The 12,496-nt window shown below is 41.7% G+C and overlaps 1 protein-coding gene across 5 annotated transcripts in view; it reads left to right on the top strand.

The window, feature by feature from the left end:
* LOC106088457 (obscurin) overlaps positions 1–12,138 on the top strand; it is an 87,474-nt gene extending 75,336 nt beyond the window's left edge. For all 5 annotated transcript variants that reach the window (XM_059368518.1, XM_059368519.1, XM_059368521.1 and 2 more), the window contains 14 exons: positions 1,448–1,704; positions 1,768–1,979; positions 2,040–2,179; positions 5,190–5,382; positions 5,446–6,438; positions 6,510–6,811; positions 6,876–7,230; positions 7,291–7,431; positions 7,509–7,694; positions 7,759–8,578; positions 8,640–9,340; positions 9,587–11,371; positions 11,438–11,543; positions 11,611–12,138. In XM_059368518.1, the coding sequence (XP_059224501.1) occupies positions 1,448–1,704; positions 1,768–1,979; positions 2,040–2,179; positions 5,190–5,382; positions 5,446–6,438; positions 6,510–6,811; positions 6,876–7,230; positions 7,291–7,431; positions 7,509–7,694; positions 7,759–8,578; positions 8,640–9,340; positions 9,587–11,371; positions 11,438–11,543; positions 11,611–11,742 (6,323 nt within the window). In that variant the 3' untranslated portion in view covers positions 11,743–12,138. The remainder of the gene's footprint in view (positions 1–1,447; positions 1,705–1,767; positions 1,980–2,039; positions 2,180–5,189; positions 5,383–5,445; positions 6,439–6,509; positions 6,812–6,875; positions 7,231–7,290; positions 7,432–7,508; positions 7,695–7,758; positions 8,579–8,639; positions 9,341–9,586; positions 11,372–11,437; positions 11,544–11,610) is intronic.
* The last annotated feature ends 358 nt before the right edge of the window (positions 12,139–12,496 follow it).

The following is a 12,496-nucleotide window of genomic DNA, read 5'->3' as shown; positions in this document are numbered from 1 at the left end:
CTGAGATTTTCATAAAATTTCTGAGATTTCGCTAAAATTTCTGAAATTTCGACAAAATTCTGAGATTTTGATAAAGTTTCTGAGATTTTCATAAAATTTCTCGGATTTTAATGATTTGAAAAACATTTCAGGAAAATCACATAAAAATGCTGGGATTATGAAAAAAAAAATTTTTTTGAATAAAAAAACTCTGGGGTTTTGATGAAATTCTATTTCTAAACATCTGGGATTTCATACGATTTTCTAAAATAGTTTTAAAAAACTGTTGACAGCTCATAGTGGTGTATTTCGCAAAATTGGAAGGGTAATAAATTTGTTTTTTATTTTTATTAAAAATATTTTGGAATAAAATTCTTCGAACTTCGAACTACTTTAACGCTACATTAAGATTTGTGAAAATGGGCATTAAAATGTAACATGAGCCTCAACACAAACATTTTCGGATATCAAAAACATGTCTGTGGGATTTTAAATTTTGTTCTGTAAAAAAATTTTAATTTAAAATAATTTCCAGTCATTCTAAAGGATGAACAATGCCACAAATATTATCAAAATATAACAAATTTAATCAAAATCCCCGAAATTTTATCAAAATCCCAGAATTTCTTCAAAATCCCTAATTTGCTCCAAAATTCCAGAATTTTTTTAATCACAAAATGTTTTTCAAAATCTCGTAATTTTTATGTGATTTCCCCCAAATACTTTTAAAATCATCAAAGTCTTTTAAATTTTTTCAAAATCCGGGAAAGTTTATCGAAGTCTCAGAAATTTTATCCAAATCCCAGAAGGTACAAAAAATACAGAAAATTAAATCAAAATCTCAGAAATTAAATCAATTACTTTGAAATTGTCAGAAAGTGTATAAAATTGCCAGAAATATTATCAAAATATAACAAATTTAATCAAAATCCCAGAAATATTCTCCAAATCCCAGAAATGTTCTCCAAATCGCAGAACTTTATCAAAATCCCAAATTTGCTCCAAAATTCCAGAATTTTTTTAATCACAAATTTTTTTTCAAAATCCCTTAATTCTTATGTGATTTCCCCCAAAACATTTTAATCAAAACTGCAGAAATTTAATTAAAATCCTAGAAATGTTATGGAAATCCCAGAAAAAGTATAAAAATCTCAAAAACTCTTCAAAATGTAAAAAATTTTACGAAATCCCAGAAATTTAGCAAAAATAGAATAAAAAAATTTAGCATTTGCCTAAAATAAATAGCACTAGTAATTTTCCAGAAATATATTTGAATTCTCCGAAATATATTTAAAATCCCAGAAATTTGGGAATTTCCAAAATTCCCGGATTTTATCATTCACTATAGGCTATGTTACCAAATTCCGCTTAAAATTGTGTATAGAATATCAGGAATTTTGCCTAAAATAAACCCGAGACTTTTTACAACAAAAAAGGTTGTTATAATTAATTTTTTTTTAATTTTTAGTCGAGAAACCCACCTTTATTACACCACCCGAAGATAAGGTGGTACATGACTATCATCCTGCCCTGACCCAGGTAGTGGTGCATGGTGTGCCCTTGCCCAAGGTTGAATGGACCAGAGATGGCAAGCCCATTGATGATAAGATGACTGATAAGGCTACTGGTGAACCTTTGTATCGCATCAAAGATAATGCTGTAGCCTACGATCAAATGGCCAGTGAGCTTGAGGTATTGCACTTCAGAATGAACGATATTGGCAAGGTGAGTAACTTTGAAAACAGGTGAAAATAGTTTTGCCATATCTTCTCTCCAATTATATTTTAGTACGCCGCTGTGGCCTCCAATGACACTGGCACCACTGAGGGTCCCTTCAAGCTTACCATGCTGGAGATGGCTCCCATGTTTGTTAAGAATTTGGAACCCACCAAGGAGGTTCATCAAACCGAACCTTTGACTTTGCAATGCATTGTAGATGGCAGTCCTTTGCCTGTTATTCAGTGGTATAAGGATAACGAGGAAGTTAAACCCAGTGGACAGTGAGTTGCAGATGTTTTGCAGAAAAACTCAATAATTTACTATGTTTTATATTTTTGCAGCATCAAGATCACCACCACCCCTGAGGGCTTGTGCAAATTGGAAATTGAAGAATGCACACCCAATGATTCGGGCGCCTACAAATTGGCCATTACCAACGAACATGGCAAGAAGGTGGCCTTGTGTGCTGTAGCGGTTACACGTAAGTATTTCAATTGAGTTTTAAAACATTTGAGATTTTATTTGGAACATTTATGCAAATGGTAATAAAAAAGTAACAAAATGGTACTAAAAGTACCAAAAATTTACTAAGAATACCAAAAATGTACTAAGAATACCAAAAAAAGTACAAACAAGTAAAAAGGCGTTATGTTCCGGCCGGGCCGAACTTTGGATACCCACCACCTCGGGTATATATGTAAACCACCTTTCGTCATAATCCGGTGAAAATTGCATAAATTATGCCCCCATAGCAGCTTTATCGAAATATGGTCCTATTTGGACCAAATTCGACACGGATATTGAGTGGTCTAACAAGTACAAGTCATTGTTCAATTTTGTGAAACCAAATATTGGTTTTTTTAATAGCCATATAGACCGATCTGAACCATATACGACACGGATGTCGAAAAGCCTAACATAAGTCACTGTGTCAAATTTCAGCGAAATTGGATTATAAATTTGCCTTTTATGGGGCTAAAGCTTAAAATCGAGAGATCGATTTATATGGCAGTTACATCCAAATCTGAACCGATCTGGGTCAAATTGCAGAATATTGACGAAGAACCTAACACAACCCACTGTCCCAAATGTCGGCGAAATCGGACAATAAATGTGCCTTTTATGGGTACAAAATTCTATATCGAGAGACCGGTCTATATGGCAGTTATATCCAAATCTGAACCGATCTGGACCAAATTGCAGAATGTTGGCGAAGAACCAAACGCAACTCACTGTCCCAAATGTCGGCGAAATCGGACAATAAATGTGCCTTTTATGGGCCCAAAACCTAAAATCGAGAGATCGGTCTATATGACAGCTATATCCCAATTTGGACCGATCTTGGCTAAATTGAAGAAGAATGTCGTAGAACCTAACTAAACTCACTGTCCCAAATGTCGGCGAAATCGGACTAAAAATGTGCCTTTTTTGGGTACACAACCTTAAATCGAGAGATCGGTCTATATGGCAGCTATATCCAAATCTGGACCGATCTGGGTCAAATTAAAGAAGGATGGCGAAGAACCTAACACAACTCACAGTCCCAAATTTTGGCGAATTCAGACAATAAATAAGCCTTTTATGGGCCCAAAACCTTAAATCGAGAGATCGGTCTATATGGTAGCTGTATCCAAATCTGGACCGATCTGTGCTATATTGCAGAAGTGGGTCGGAGGCTTAACTTAACTCCCTGTCCCAAATTTCGGCGACATTGGACAATAAATGCGCCTTTTATGGGCCCAAAACCTTAAATCGAGGGATCGGTCTATATGGCAGCTATAGCCAAATCGTGACCGATCTGAGCCAAATTGAAGAAGAATGTTGAAGGGCCTAACACAACTCACTGTCCCAAATTTTGGCGATTTCAGACAATAAATAAGCCTTTTATGGACCCAAAGCCTTAAATCGAGAGATCGGTCCATATGGCAGCTATATCCAATTCTGAGCCGATCTGGGCCAAAAACTTTTATGGGCGCAAGACCTTAAATAGAGAGACCATAAAAACCGCTATATGGCAGCTATATCCAAATCTGGACCGATCTAGGCCAAATTGAAGAAAAATGTCAAGTGGTCTAACACAACTCACTGTCCCAAATTTCAGCAAAATCGGATTATAAATGTGGGTTTGATTGGCCTAAGACCCTAAATCGGCGGATCGGTCTATATAACAGCTATATCCAAATCTGGACCGATCTGGGCCAAATTGAAGAAGGATGTCAAAGGGTCTAACACAACTCACTATCCCAAAATCGGATAATAAATGTGGTTTTTATGGGCCTAAGACCCTAAATCAGTCTAAATGGGGCCTATATCAAAATGAAGTCCGATATAGCCCATCTTCTAACTTAACCTGCTTATGGACAAAAAAGAATCTGAGCAAAATTTCAACTCAATATCTCTATTTTTGAAGACTGTAGCGTGATTTCAACATACAGACGGACTGACTTGCACTGAATTGGACTAAAATGTAATGCAGCAAATATTTTGGACATTGCTTGACGCTTTATTTCGTACTATTTTTACAAAAGTACCAAGTGGTACAAAATTTAGTACCAATATTATTTTTTTACTTCAACTCAATGTTAGCGAAATAAAATTGTCATAATTTGTCAGACACTTTCCTTCCTATTGTATTCCGTACTATTCGTATAAAGGTACCATTTAAATAAAGCTCACTTTGTTTCGTTCTATTCGTATAAAAGTTACAAGTGGTAAATAATTTAGACCGAAGCGAACCCTGTCAAAATACAAAATTAGAACAGAACCCTGTTCTCTGTTGAGTTGTAGTTAGTAGCTGATCCAAAAGCAGCAAACGAAATACCCAAAAACACCTTTCAGACAATTTTTTGCCATTGTATTTCGTACTATTCCTTAAAAGGTACTAAATTAAACACATTGTGCCCATTTTTAACCTGTTAAAAATTTTTTTGAAAAAAATCAGTTATTTTTGTTTCTGAAAAAATAAAATTCTGTTTATAACTTTAGGCATTTAAGTAGGTCAGAAAAGGTACCAAATGGTACATTATATAGTTCCAAAATGAGTTTCATACTTTTTATCCCATGCGAAGAACCCATGTTTTTATCAGTTATTATAGTTTCCTAGACACTTTTCTTGACACTTAATTTCGTACCATTTTTTAAAAAGGTACAAACATGGTACTAAATTTAGTACCAATATTTAGTTAATAATTGGAAAAGAATGGCAGCCAAAAAAATGCCATGAACAAATTTTGTCGAAGTTTTTAGATAATTTTTTTTTGGTACCATATTTTGTACTTTTCGTTTAAGGGTACCAAAAAAATACAAAGGGGATATTTTTAACCTAATATCATATTTTTTAAGAAATTTTTCTTTAAGGTTTGCAATGCAGAATACTCTGTTTTTGCTTTTGTGCTTTTATGTGTCCAGTAAGGGTACCATTTTTTAGTACCATTTTGGTTAACCTATACCCTTCCATAACTGATGATGTCTTATGTTTTCTGTTTTTCCAGCCAAGCCCTTGACTCCCACTTTCGTAGAGCCCATTGGCGATCAAAAGTTGACTGTTGGCGAACCCCTAAAATTGAATGCCAAGGTTAATGGCTTCCCAGCACCTGAGATTAAATGGTACAAAGATGGTGTGCAATTACGTCCCAGCAAGGCCATCAATTTCATCAACAATCCCAATGGACAAATTGGTATTGCGTAAGTATTCCTGCCCAAACAAAAATTCCCGGTATTTTACTAAGACAATCTATTTCTCCTTAGCATTGATGTCACTACACCCCAAGATGCCGGTGTCTACAAGTGTGTGATTAGCAACCGTGGAGGTGAGGTACAAGGTGTTGCCAAGGTCCAAGTTTTGCCCAAGGAATGTAAACCTGAATTTGTGGCCGAATTGAAGGATGCCCGCAGCATTGAAGGTTTCCCCGTTAAAATGGATGTCAAGGTTCTGGCTTATCCTCAACCTGAAGTGAAATGGTTCCACAATGGCACCGAAGTATCGGCAGCCGATAAACGTCATGCCTTGTTATCGAATCCCGATAATACCTATTCGATGATCATTGAAAAGCCCTCGGTGGCCGATTCCGGTCTCTATGAAGTCATTGCCACCAATGTTAAGGGCAGTGCTGCCTCTAAGGCCAAATTGTTTGTGGCCCCAGTCACCGATGAAAATGCTGCCGAAGAAGCCCCTGCTTTCATTTCTGCTTTGAGCGATGCCAATGCCGATGAAGGCCAGGAATTGTCCATGTCCGCACCCTTCTTGGGCAATCCCATGCCCGAGACGATTTGGAGTAAGGATGGTGTGCCACTACAACCCTCTGAACGCATACTCATGACCTGTGATGGCAAACATGTGGGTTTGCACATTAAGCCCGCCGAGACTGCCGATTCCGGTGTGTACAGCTGTTTGTTGGCCAATCCTTTGGGTGAGGACACTTCCCAATGTAATGCCAATGTCCGCAAGGTCTATAAGAAGCCTGTATTCACACAAAAGATTACCGACCAACAGCAAGTATACGGAGGCGATGCCAAGATTTCGGTTACCGTTTCCGGTGTGCCATATCCCGAATTGAAGTGGTACTTCAATGAAAAGCCCATTGAGGATGGCGATAAGTACTACATGAAGCACGATGGTGATCATCATACCTTGACGGTGAAGAACTGTGGAGATGCCGATAAGGGCAGCTACAAATGCATTGCCACCAATCGTGAGGGCAAGGATTTGACCCAAGGCCGTTTGGATGTGGTGCATGAAATGTAAGAGATTTTAGGTTTTGGGAGCAAAAAGAAGACTCTGCTGATTTTTTTTTTTTTTTGGTTTTTTTTAGTAAGAAACATGCCCGCTCTGAGCCTCCCATATTCTTGAAGAAAATCGGTGACTCTGACATTTATCCTGGCATGGATGCCAAGTTTACGGCCATGGCCACTGGGTATCCCAAACCCGAGGTGGAGTGGTTCAAGAATGGCCAGAAACTCTTCCCCACCGATCGTGTGCACTTCGACACCGAAGGCAGCGGCCTGTTGCGTTTGTGCATTAAGAATGCCGATGAGGGTGATGTGGGTCGCTACAGCTGCCGCATTTTCAATCCTCATGGTGAGGAGCAGTGTGAAGCTGAATTGGTGTTTGATAGTAAGTGGCTAAACTTGATAGGAAAAATCCCAAAGCCTAAACTTCTCCCTCTTCTCCCTCTAAGCTCTTGATGGCCCTGTACAAGGTGCCTTGGCCGATCAGTATCGCGATTTCAAGAAATACAAAAACACCGGTGTGCCCAACCCTCTGCCCGATGCCCCCATTATTTTGAAGATGTCCGATCGTTATTTGCAATTGGCTTGGAAGCCTTCGGTGCCCACAGCCCCCCGTTACCCAGTCACCTATCAAGTGGAGATGATGGATATGCCCGAAGGCGATTGGCGTACAGTACGCACTGGCATACGCAGCTGTGCCTGTCACATTAAGGACTTGGAACCCTTCAGGGATTATCGTTTCCGTGTGCGTGTAGAGAATAAGTTTGGCGTTAGCGATCCCAGTCCCTATGCCCAGACTTATAGGTAAGGCTTTAAGAAGCCTTTTAAGTGTTTGGTTATTCTCAAAGATTATTTGTTTTCCAGATCCAAACTTTTGCCTGTGGAGCCCAAGACTTATACCTACTTGTCCCCTGGCATTGACTTTAGACCAGAAACTTCGCCCTATTTCCCCAAGGACTTTGACATTGAATGTCCACCCCATGATGGTTTGGCCCAAGCTCCTCAGTAAGTATTTCTTAGGGTGGCAAGCCCCCCTAAGAGCATGCAGTTCATGTTCTTCTTCTTCTTTTTCCGCCTTTCAGATTCCTACGCCGTGAAAACGAACATTCATTTGGTGTAAAGGGTCACAATGTGGAACTCACCTGGTATGTCTATGGCTATCCCAAGCCCAAGATTACCTACTACTTTGAGGACATGCTTATTGAGCCTGGCGGCAGATTCGATTACAGCTACACTCGCAATGGCCAAGCCACTTTGTTTGTCAACAAGTAAGTGGCAGCCCTTTAAGTCACTCCTAGGATCTGTCTGAGTTTTAACTTTGTTTTTCTTTAGAATGTTGGACCGCGATGTAGGCTGGTATGAGGCCGTGGCCACCAATGAACATGGCGAGGCTCGCCAACGTGTACGCCTGGAAATTGCCGAATATCCCCGCTTTACCAAACGTCCCGAGGAGACCTTTATTATGGCCCGCAAAAATGGCCGCATTGAAGCCCATGTGGTGGGTGTGCCCCATCCGGAGATTCGTTGGTACAAAGACTGGCAGCCCTTGGCCGAGACCACCCGCATTAAAATGCGTGTCCTAGATCCCAATATCTATGTTTTGGCCTTGAGTGATGTCATACTCAAGGATCGTGGTCTATATTCGATTAGTGCCCGCAATGTGGCCGGCACTGTTACCCACTCCGTCATGGTGCACATTGAGGATAGTGAGGATCAATATGTGCTGCACACCTATGGTCGTCATCCCTATGTGCGCACCAAGAACTTCCGCTTTGAGGATAAATATGACATTGGTGATGAGTTGGGTCGCGGCACTCAGGGCATTACCTATCATGCCACTGAGAGATCTTCGGGCGACAACTATGCCGCCAAGATTATGTATGGCCGTTCGGAAGTGCGTCCCTTCATGTTGAATGAATTGGAAATGATGAACATGCTGAACCATAGGAACTTGATACGCTTGCATGATGCCTACGATACAGAGCGTAATGTCACCTTGATTTTGGAATTGGCAGCTGGCGGTGAATTGGTGCGTGATAATCTGCTGAGAAGGGATTACTTCAGGGAACGTGACATAGCCAATTACATCAGGCAGACGTTGTGGGGTTTGGAGCATATGCATGAAGCCGGCATGGGCCATATGGGCTTGACGGTAAGTTCTTGGTATTTTTGAAGTGAAGTGTGCCAAAATTTCCTTCCTCTGTTTGTTGCAGATCAAGGACCTTTTGATCTCTGTGGTGGGTGGTGATTTCCTGAAAATCTCCGATTTTGGTTTGGCCCGCCGCATACACACCCATGCCTTGACCACTTTGGATTATGGTGTACCTGAATTTGTCTCCCCCGAGGTGGTTAACAAGGAGGGCGTCAGTTTCTCCCATGACATGTGGACTGTGGGTGTCATCACCTATGTCTTGCTGGGCGGCTACAATCCCTTCCGTGGTGCCAACGATCGTGAGACCTTGACCCGCATCAAGGAGGGCCATTGGGACTTCAGCGACTCCATCTGGACTCACATCTCGGATGATGGTCGCGACTTTATCAAACGCCTGCTGGTCTACAGTCCCGAGGAGCGTATGGATGTCAAGACTGCCTTGAGACATCCCTGGTTCTTTATGTTGGATCGCAAGGCCTCCGATGAGGAATACCTCATTAAGACCGATCGCCTGAGGAACTATTACAATGACTTCAGGGATTGGTATGGCAATGCTTCGTGCAAGCACTACTTTAGACGTCGTCGTTTGAGCAGCTGCTGGACCCATCCCTCCAAGATGGTCTATCCCCCGGGTATGGTCTACACCCCAGAGGGCTCACCAGAGCGCACGCCAGAGCCCAAGCCACGCACTAAGAGAGTTGAGACCTATTCGAAATTCTTGCATCCTGATTATGAATTGGGCATTATACAATCAGAGAGTCAGTAAGTATCCAACGAAGAGGGAGGGCCAAGGGAGAAAGGAAAGCGCGCCTTCCCCCATTGCCCTCTAGGAATGCTTAAGGCTTACTTGCTTGCATTGGAAATTGAGAAAAAAAAACAGGACTTTTTAGCAACAAAACCAGGCTTTCGCTTTAATGACCTTTGTCTAAGCATACGGAAGTTTAATTTTTTTCCCTCCCCTTTTCTTTTTTCCCTCTTTCTCTCTGTTTTCTTCCCGTTTTTTTCTAGCTACCAATATGGCCCCGATACCTATTTGTTGCAATTGCGTGATACCAGCTTCCCCGTACGCTTGCGTGAATACATGAAGGTGGCCCATCGCCGCTCACCCTCGTTTGCCTCCAACGATTGTGTGGATTGGTCGTTGCCCATTATTCGTGAGCGCCGTCGCTTCACCGACATCATGGACGAAGAAATCGATGATGAACGCACTCGCAGCCGCATCAGCATGTACTCGGCCCAAGACTCATACACCATACGTCGTTTGCGCACTGAACTTGGCCCCCGCCTCGATCAATATACCGAGGCCGAGGCCTACATTGAGACTAGACGCGAGGGCTATCCACCCTTCTTCCGCGAGAAGCCCCAATCTTTGGCCATTACCGAAGGCCACCCGGCCCATGTCCATTGCTTTGCGGTGGGTGATCCCAAGCCTTTAGTCCAATGGTTCAAGAACGACATGGTGTTGATTGAGAACTCACGCATCAAGTTCCACACGGATGAGGATGGCCGCTCCATTTTGCGCTTCGAGCCCGCCATGCAATTCGATGTGGGCGTCTACAAGGCTGTGGCCCGCAACACTGTTGGCCAGACTGTAGCTAGATGTCGTGTCGTCATTGCCACGTTGCCCGATGCTCCAGACTCGCCCGAAATATCTGCCGCCAGCGCCACCGAGATTCTGTTGCGTTGGAAACAACCACGTGATGATGGCCACACTTCTGTTCTATGCTATAGTTTGCAATACAAGCGGGCCGACACCGAAGCCTGGACCACCATTGCCGACAATATCGACCACGAATTCTATTTGGTGCATGACTTGCAGCCCAACACCGAATACCAATTCCGTTTGGCCTCCCGCAATCGCATTGGCTGGAGTGAGATGGGTATACCCTTGTCGGCGCGCACCGGAGACCATGATGCTCCCAAGATTCACATCACCAAGGCCATGAAACATTTGCAGCAATTGACCGAAAGCGGCCATGAGGTAGTACCCGAAGAGGAGCGGGTGCACACCGACTATCATTGTGAGAGAGAGCCACCCAACTGGGTCACCGATCACTCGGTGAATGAGAAATACAGCTTCATCTCCGAAATAGCCCGCGGTCAATTCAGCACCATTGTCAAGGGCATTCAAAAGTCCAGTGATGCCATTGTTGTGGCCAAGATCTTCGAGATCACCGATCAAAATGAGGAGGATATTGTTGCGGAGTTCGATAACTTCAAGACCCTTAGACATGAACGCATACCCGCTCTCTTTGCTGCCTATAAGCCCTTGAATGTGCCCATTGCCATTTTCATTATGGAAAAATTGCAGGGTGCCGATGTGCTCACCTATTTCAGCAGTCGCCATCAATACACCGAACAAATGGTGGCCACCGTCATTGTCCAAGTATTGGATGCCTTGCAATATTTGCATTGGCGCGGCTTTGCCCATTTGAATATACAACCCGACAATGTGGTCATGGCTTCTGTACGTTCCATGCAAGTGAAACTGATTGATTTCGGCTGCACCAAGCGTGTCAGCAAGATGGGTGGCCTTGTTAAGCCTTGTGGCAATTTGGACTTCCAGGCTCCCGAAATGATTATGGAGGAGACGGTGTTCCCTCAGACCGACATCTGGTCAGTGGGTGTGCTCACCTATCTCTTGTTGTCCGGTGTCAGTCCATTCCGTGGTGTGGATGAACATGAGACCAAACAGAATATTGTCTATGTACGCTATCGATTTGAGAATCTCTACAAGGAGGTGACACCAGAGGCCACAAGATTCATAATGTTCTTGTTCAAGCGTCATCCAAGGTGAGTTGTTTTGGTTGGAACAAAAGGAACATGAAAATGGAGACTAAATATGAACTGTTTTTACAGCAAACGTCCTTACACCGAAGACTGCCAGGAAAACAGATGGCTTATGGCCTCCGATTATATGGTTAAGAAGCGGGAGAGAGCACATTTCCTAGGCAATCGTCTTAAGGTAGGCTGCTTAAAAAGGGGAAAACAAAAAAATTTGTATCAAACCTTTCCCATTTCTTTCGTTTTAGGAATTCTCCGATGAGTATCATTCTGAAAAATCCTCCAGCGCTGCACCCAAAATCTCCTATGAAGGTGGTCCCACTCCCTCGCAATTATTGCGTTCCAATAGCATACAGGAAGAGCTCTTCACCACCTATTAAGTCTTTTGTAACAGAATGCATTATATTTTTAATACAATTTCTCTTCATTTACTACTGCAACAACGTCGACCGTGCTTGGGCAGCCTGCATTCTAGTCTAATCTCATTTAAACAATTTTCAAGTTCGTCCCCATGAAAAACCAAAACAGCGCCCACATTTTTTATTAAACGAAACGAAATAACTCTACTCTTTTTCAAAAATGCTAAATTTGTATAGAGAAAATTTATTTGAAACATGAAAACTATGAAAAAACCAAACCGCTATCTCTAGAAATAAAATAAAATAAAAAAATTGTTGAATTTATTGGTATGAAAATTCTTAAGAAAACTATTTTTAGAAAATTTTAATAAAATCAAAAAAAAAATTATAAAAAATTAAACAAAACCAAAAAGCCAATTTTAAGTTGTATATTTATTTTATTTAATAAATAATTATTTAAAAAAACAAAACAAAACAACCTTTTTTTTTATTCAAAGGATTTAGCATTCCTATATGAATTTTGAACTGCAACCCCTAATTGGTCGCTCCTGAAAACCTTTGTGACATTGTGATTACAACAATGGAATGTCAGTGTAACGGAAACGGAACTAAATGCCCTTACTTACATTTGCTATGACAGAGACAATAACTAACAGCTGATTGTACAGGCTGTGTTAACCGAGTATATGATATGGCTGGTTGGTTGGCCTAATGTCAGTTGTGGTAGGCCGCAGTTAACCTTATTGGTTCTGCTCTCACTCTCTGCCGCTCTCTT

The sequence above is a fragment of the Stomoxys calcitrans genome, chromosome 5 (assembly GCF_963082655.1).
Source record: "Stomoxys calcitrans chromosome 5, idStoCalc2.1, whole genome shotgun sequence".
NCBI classification, from domain to species: Eukaryota; Metazoa; Arthropoda; class Insecta; order Diptera; family Muscidae; genus Stomoxys; species Stomoxys calcitrans.
The sequence above is the reverse complement of the archived record's forward strand: the minus strand, read 5'-3'. Positions and strand labels throughout refer to the sequence as shown.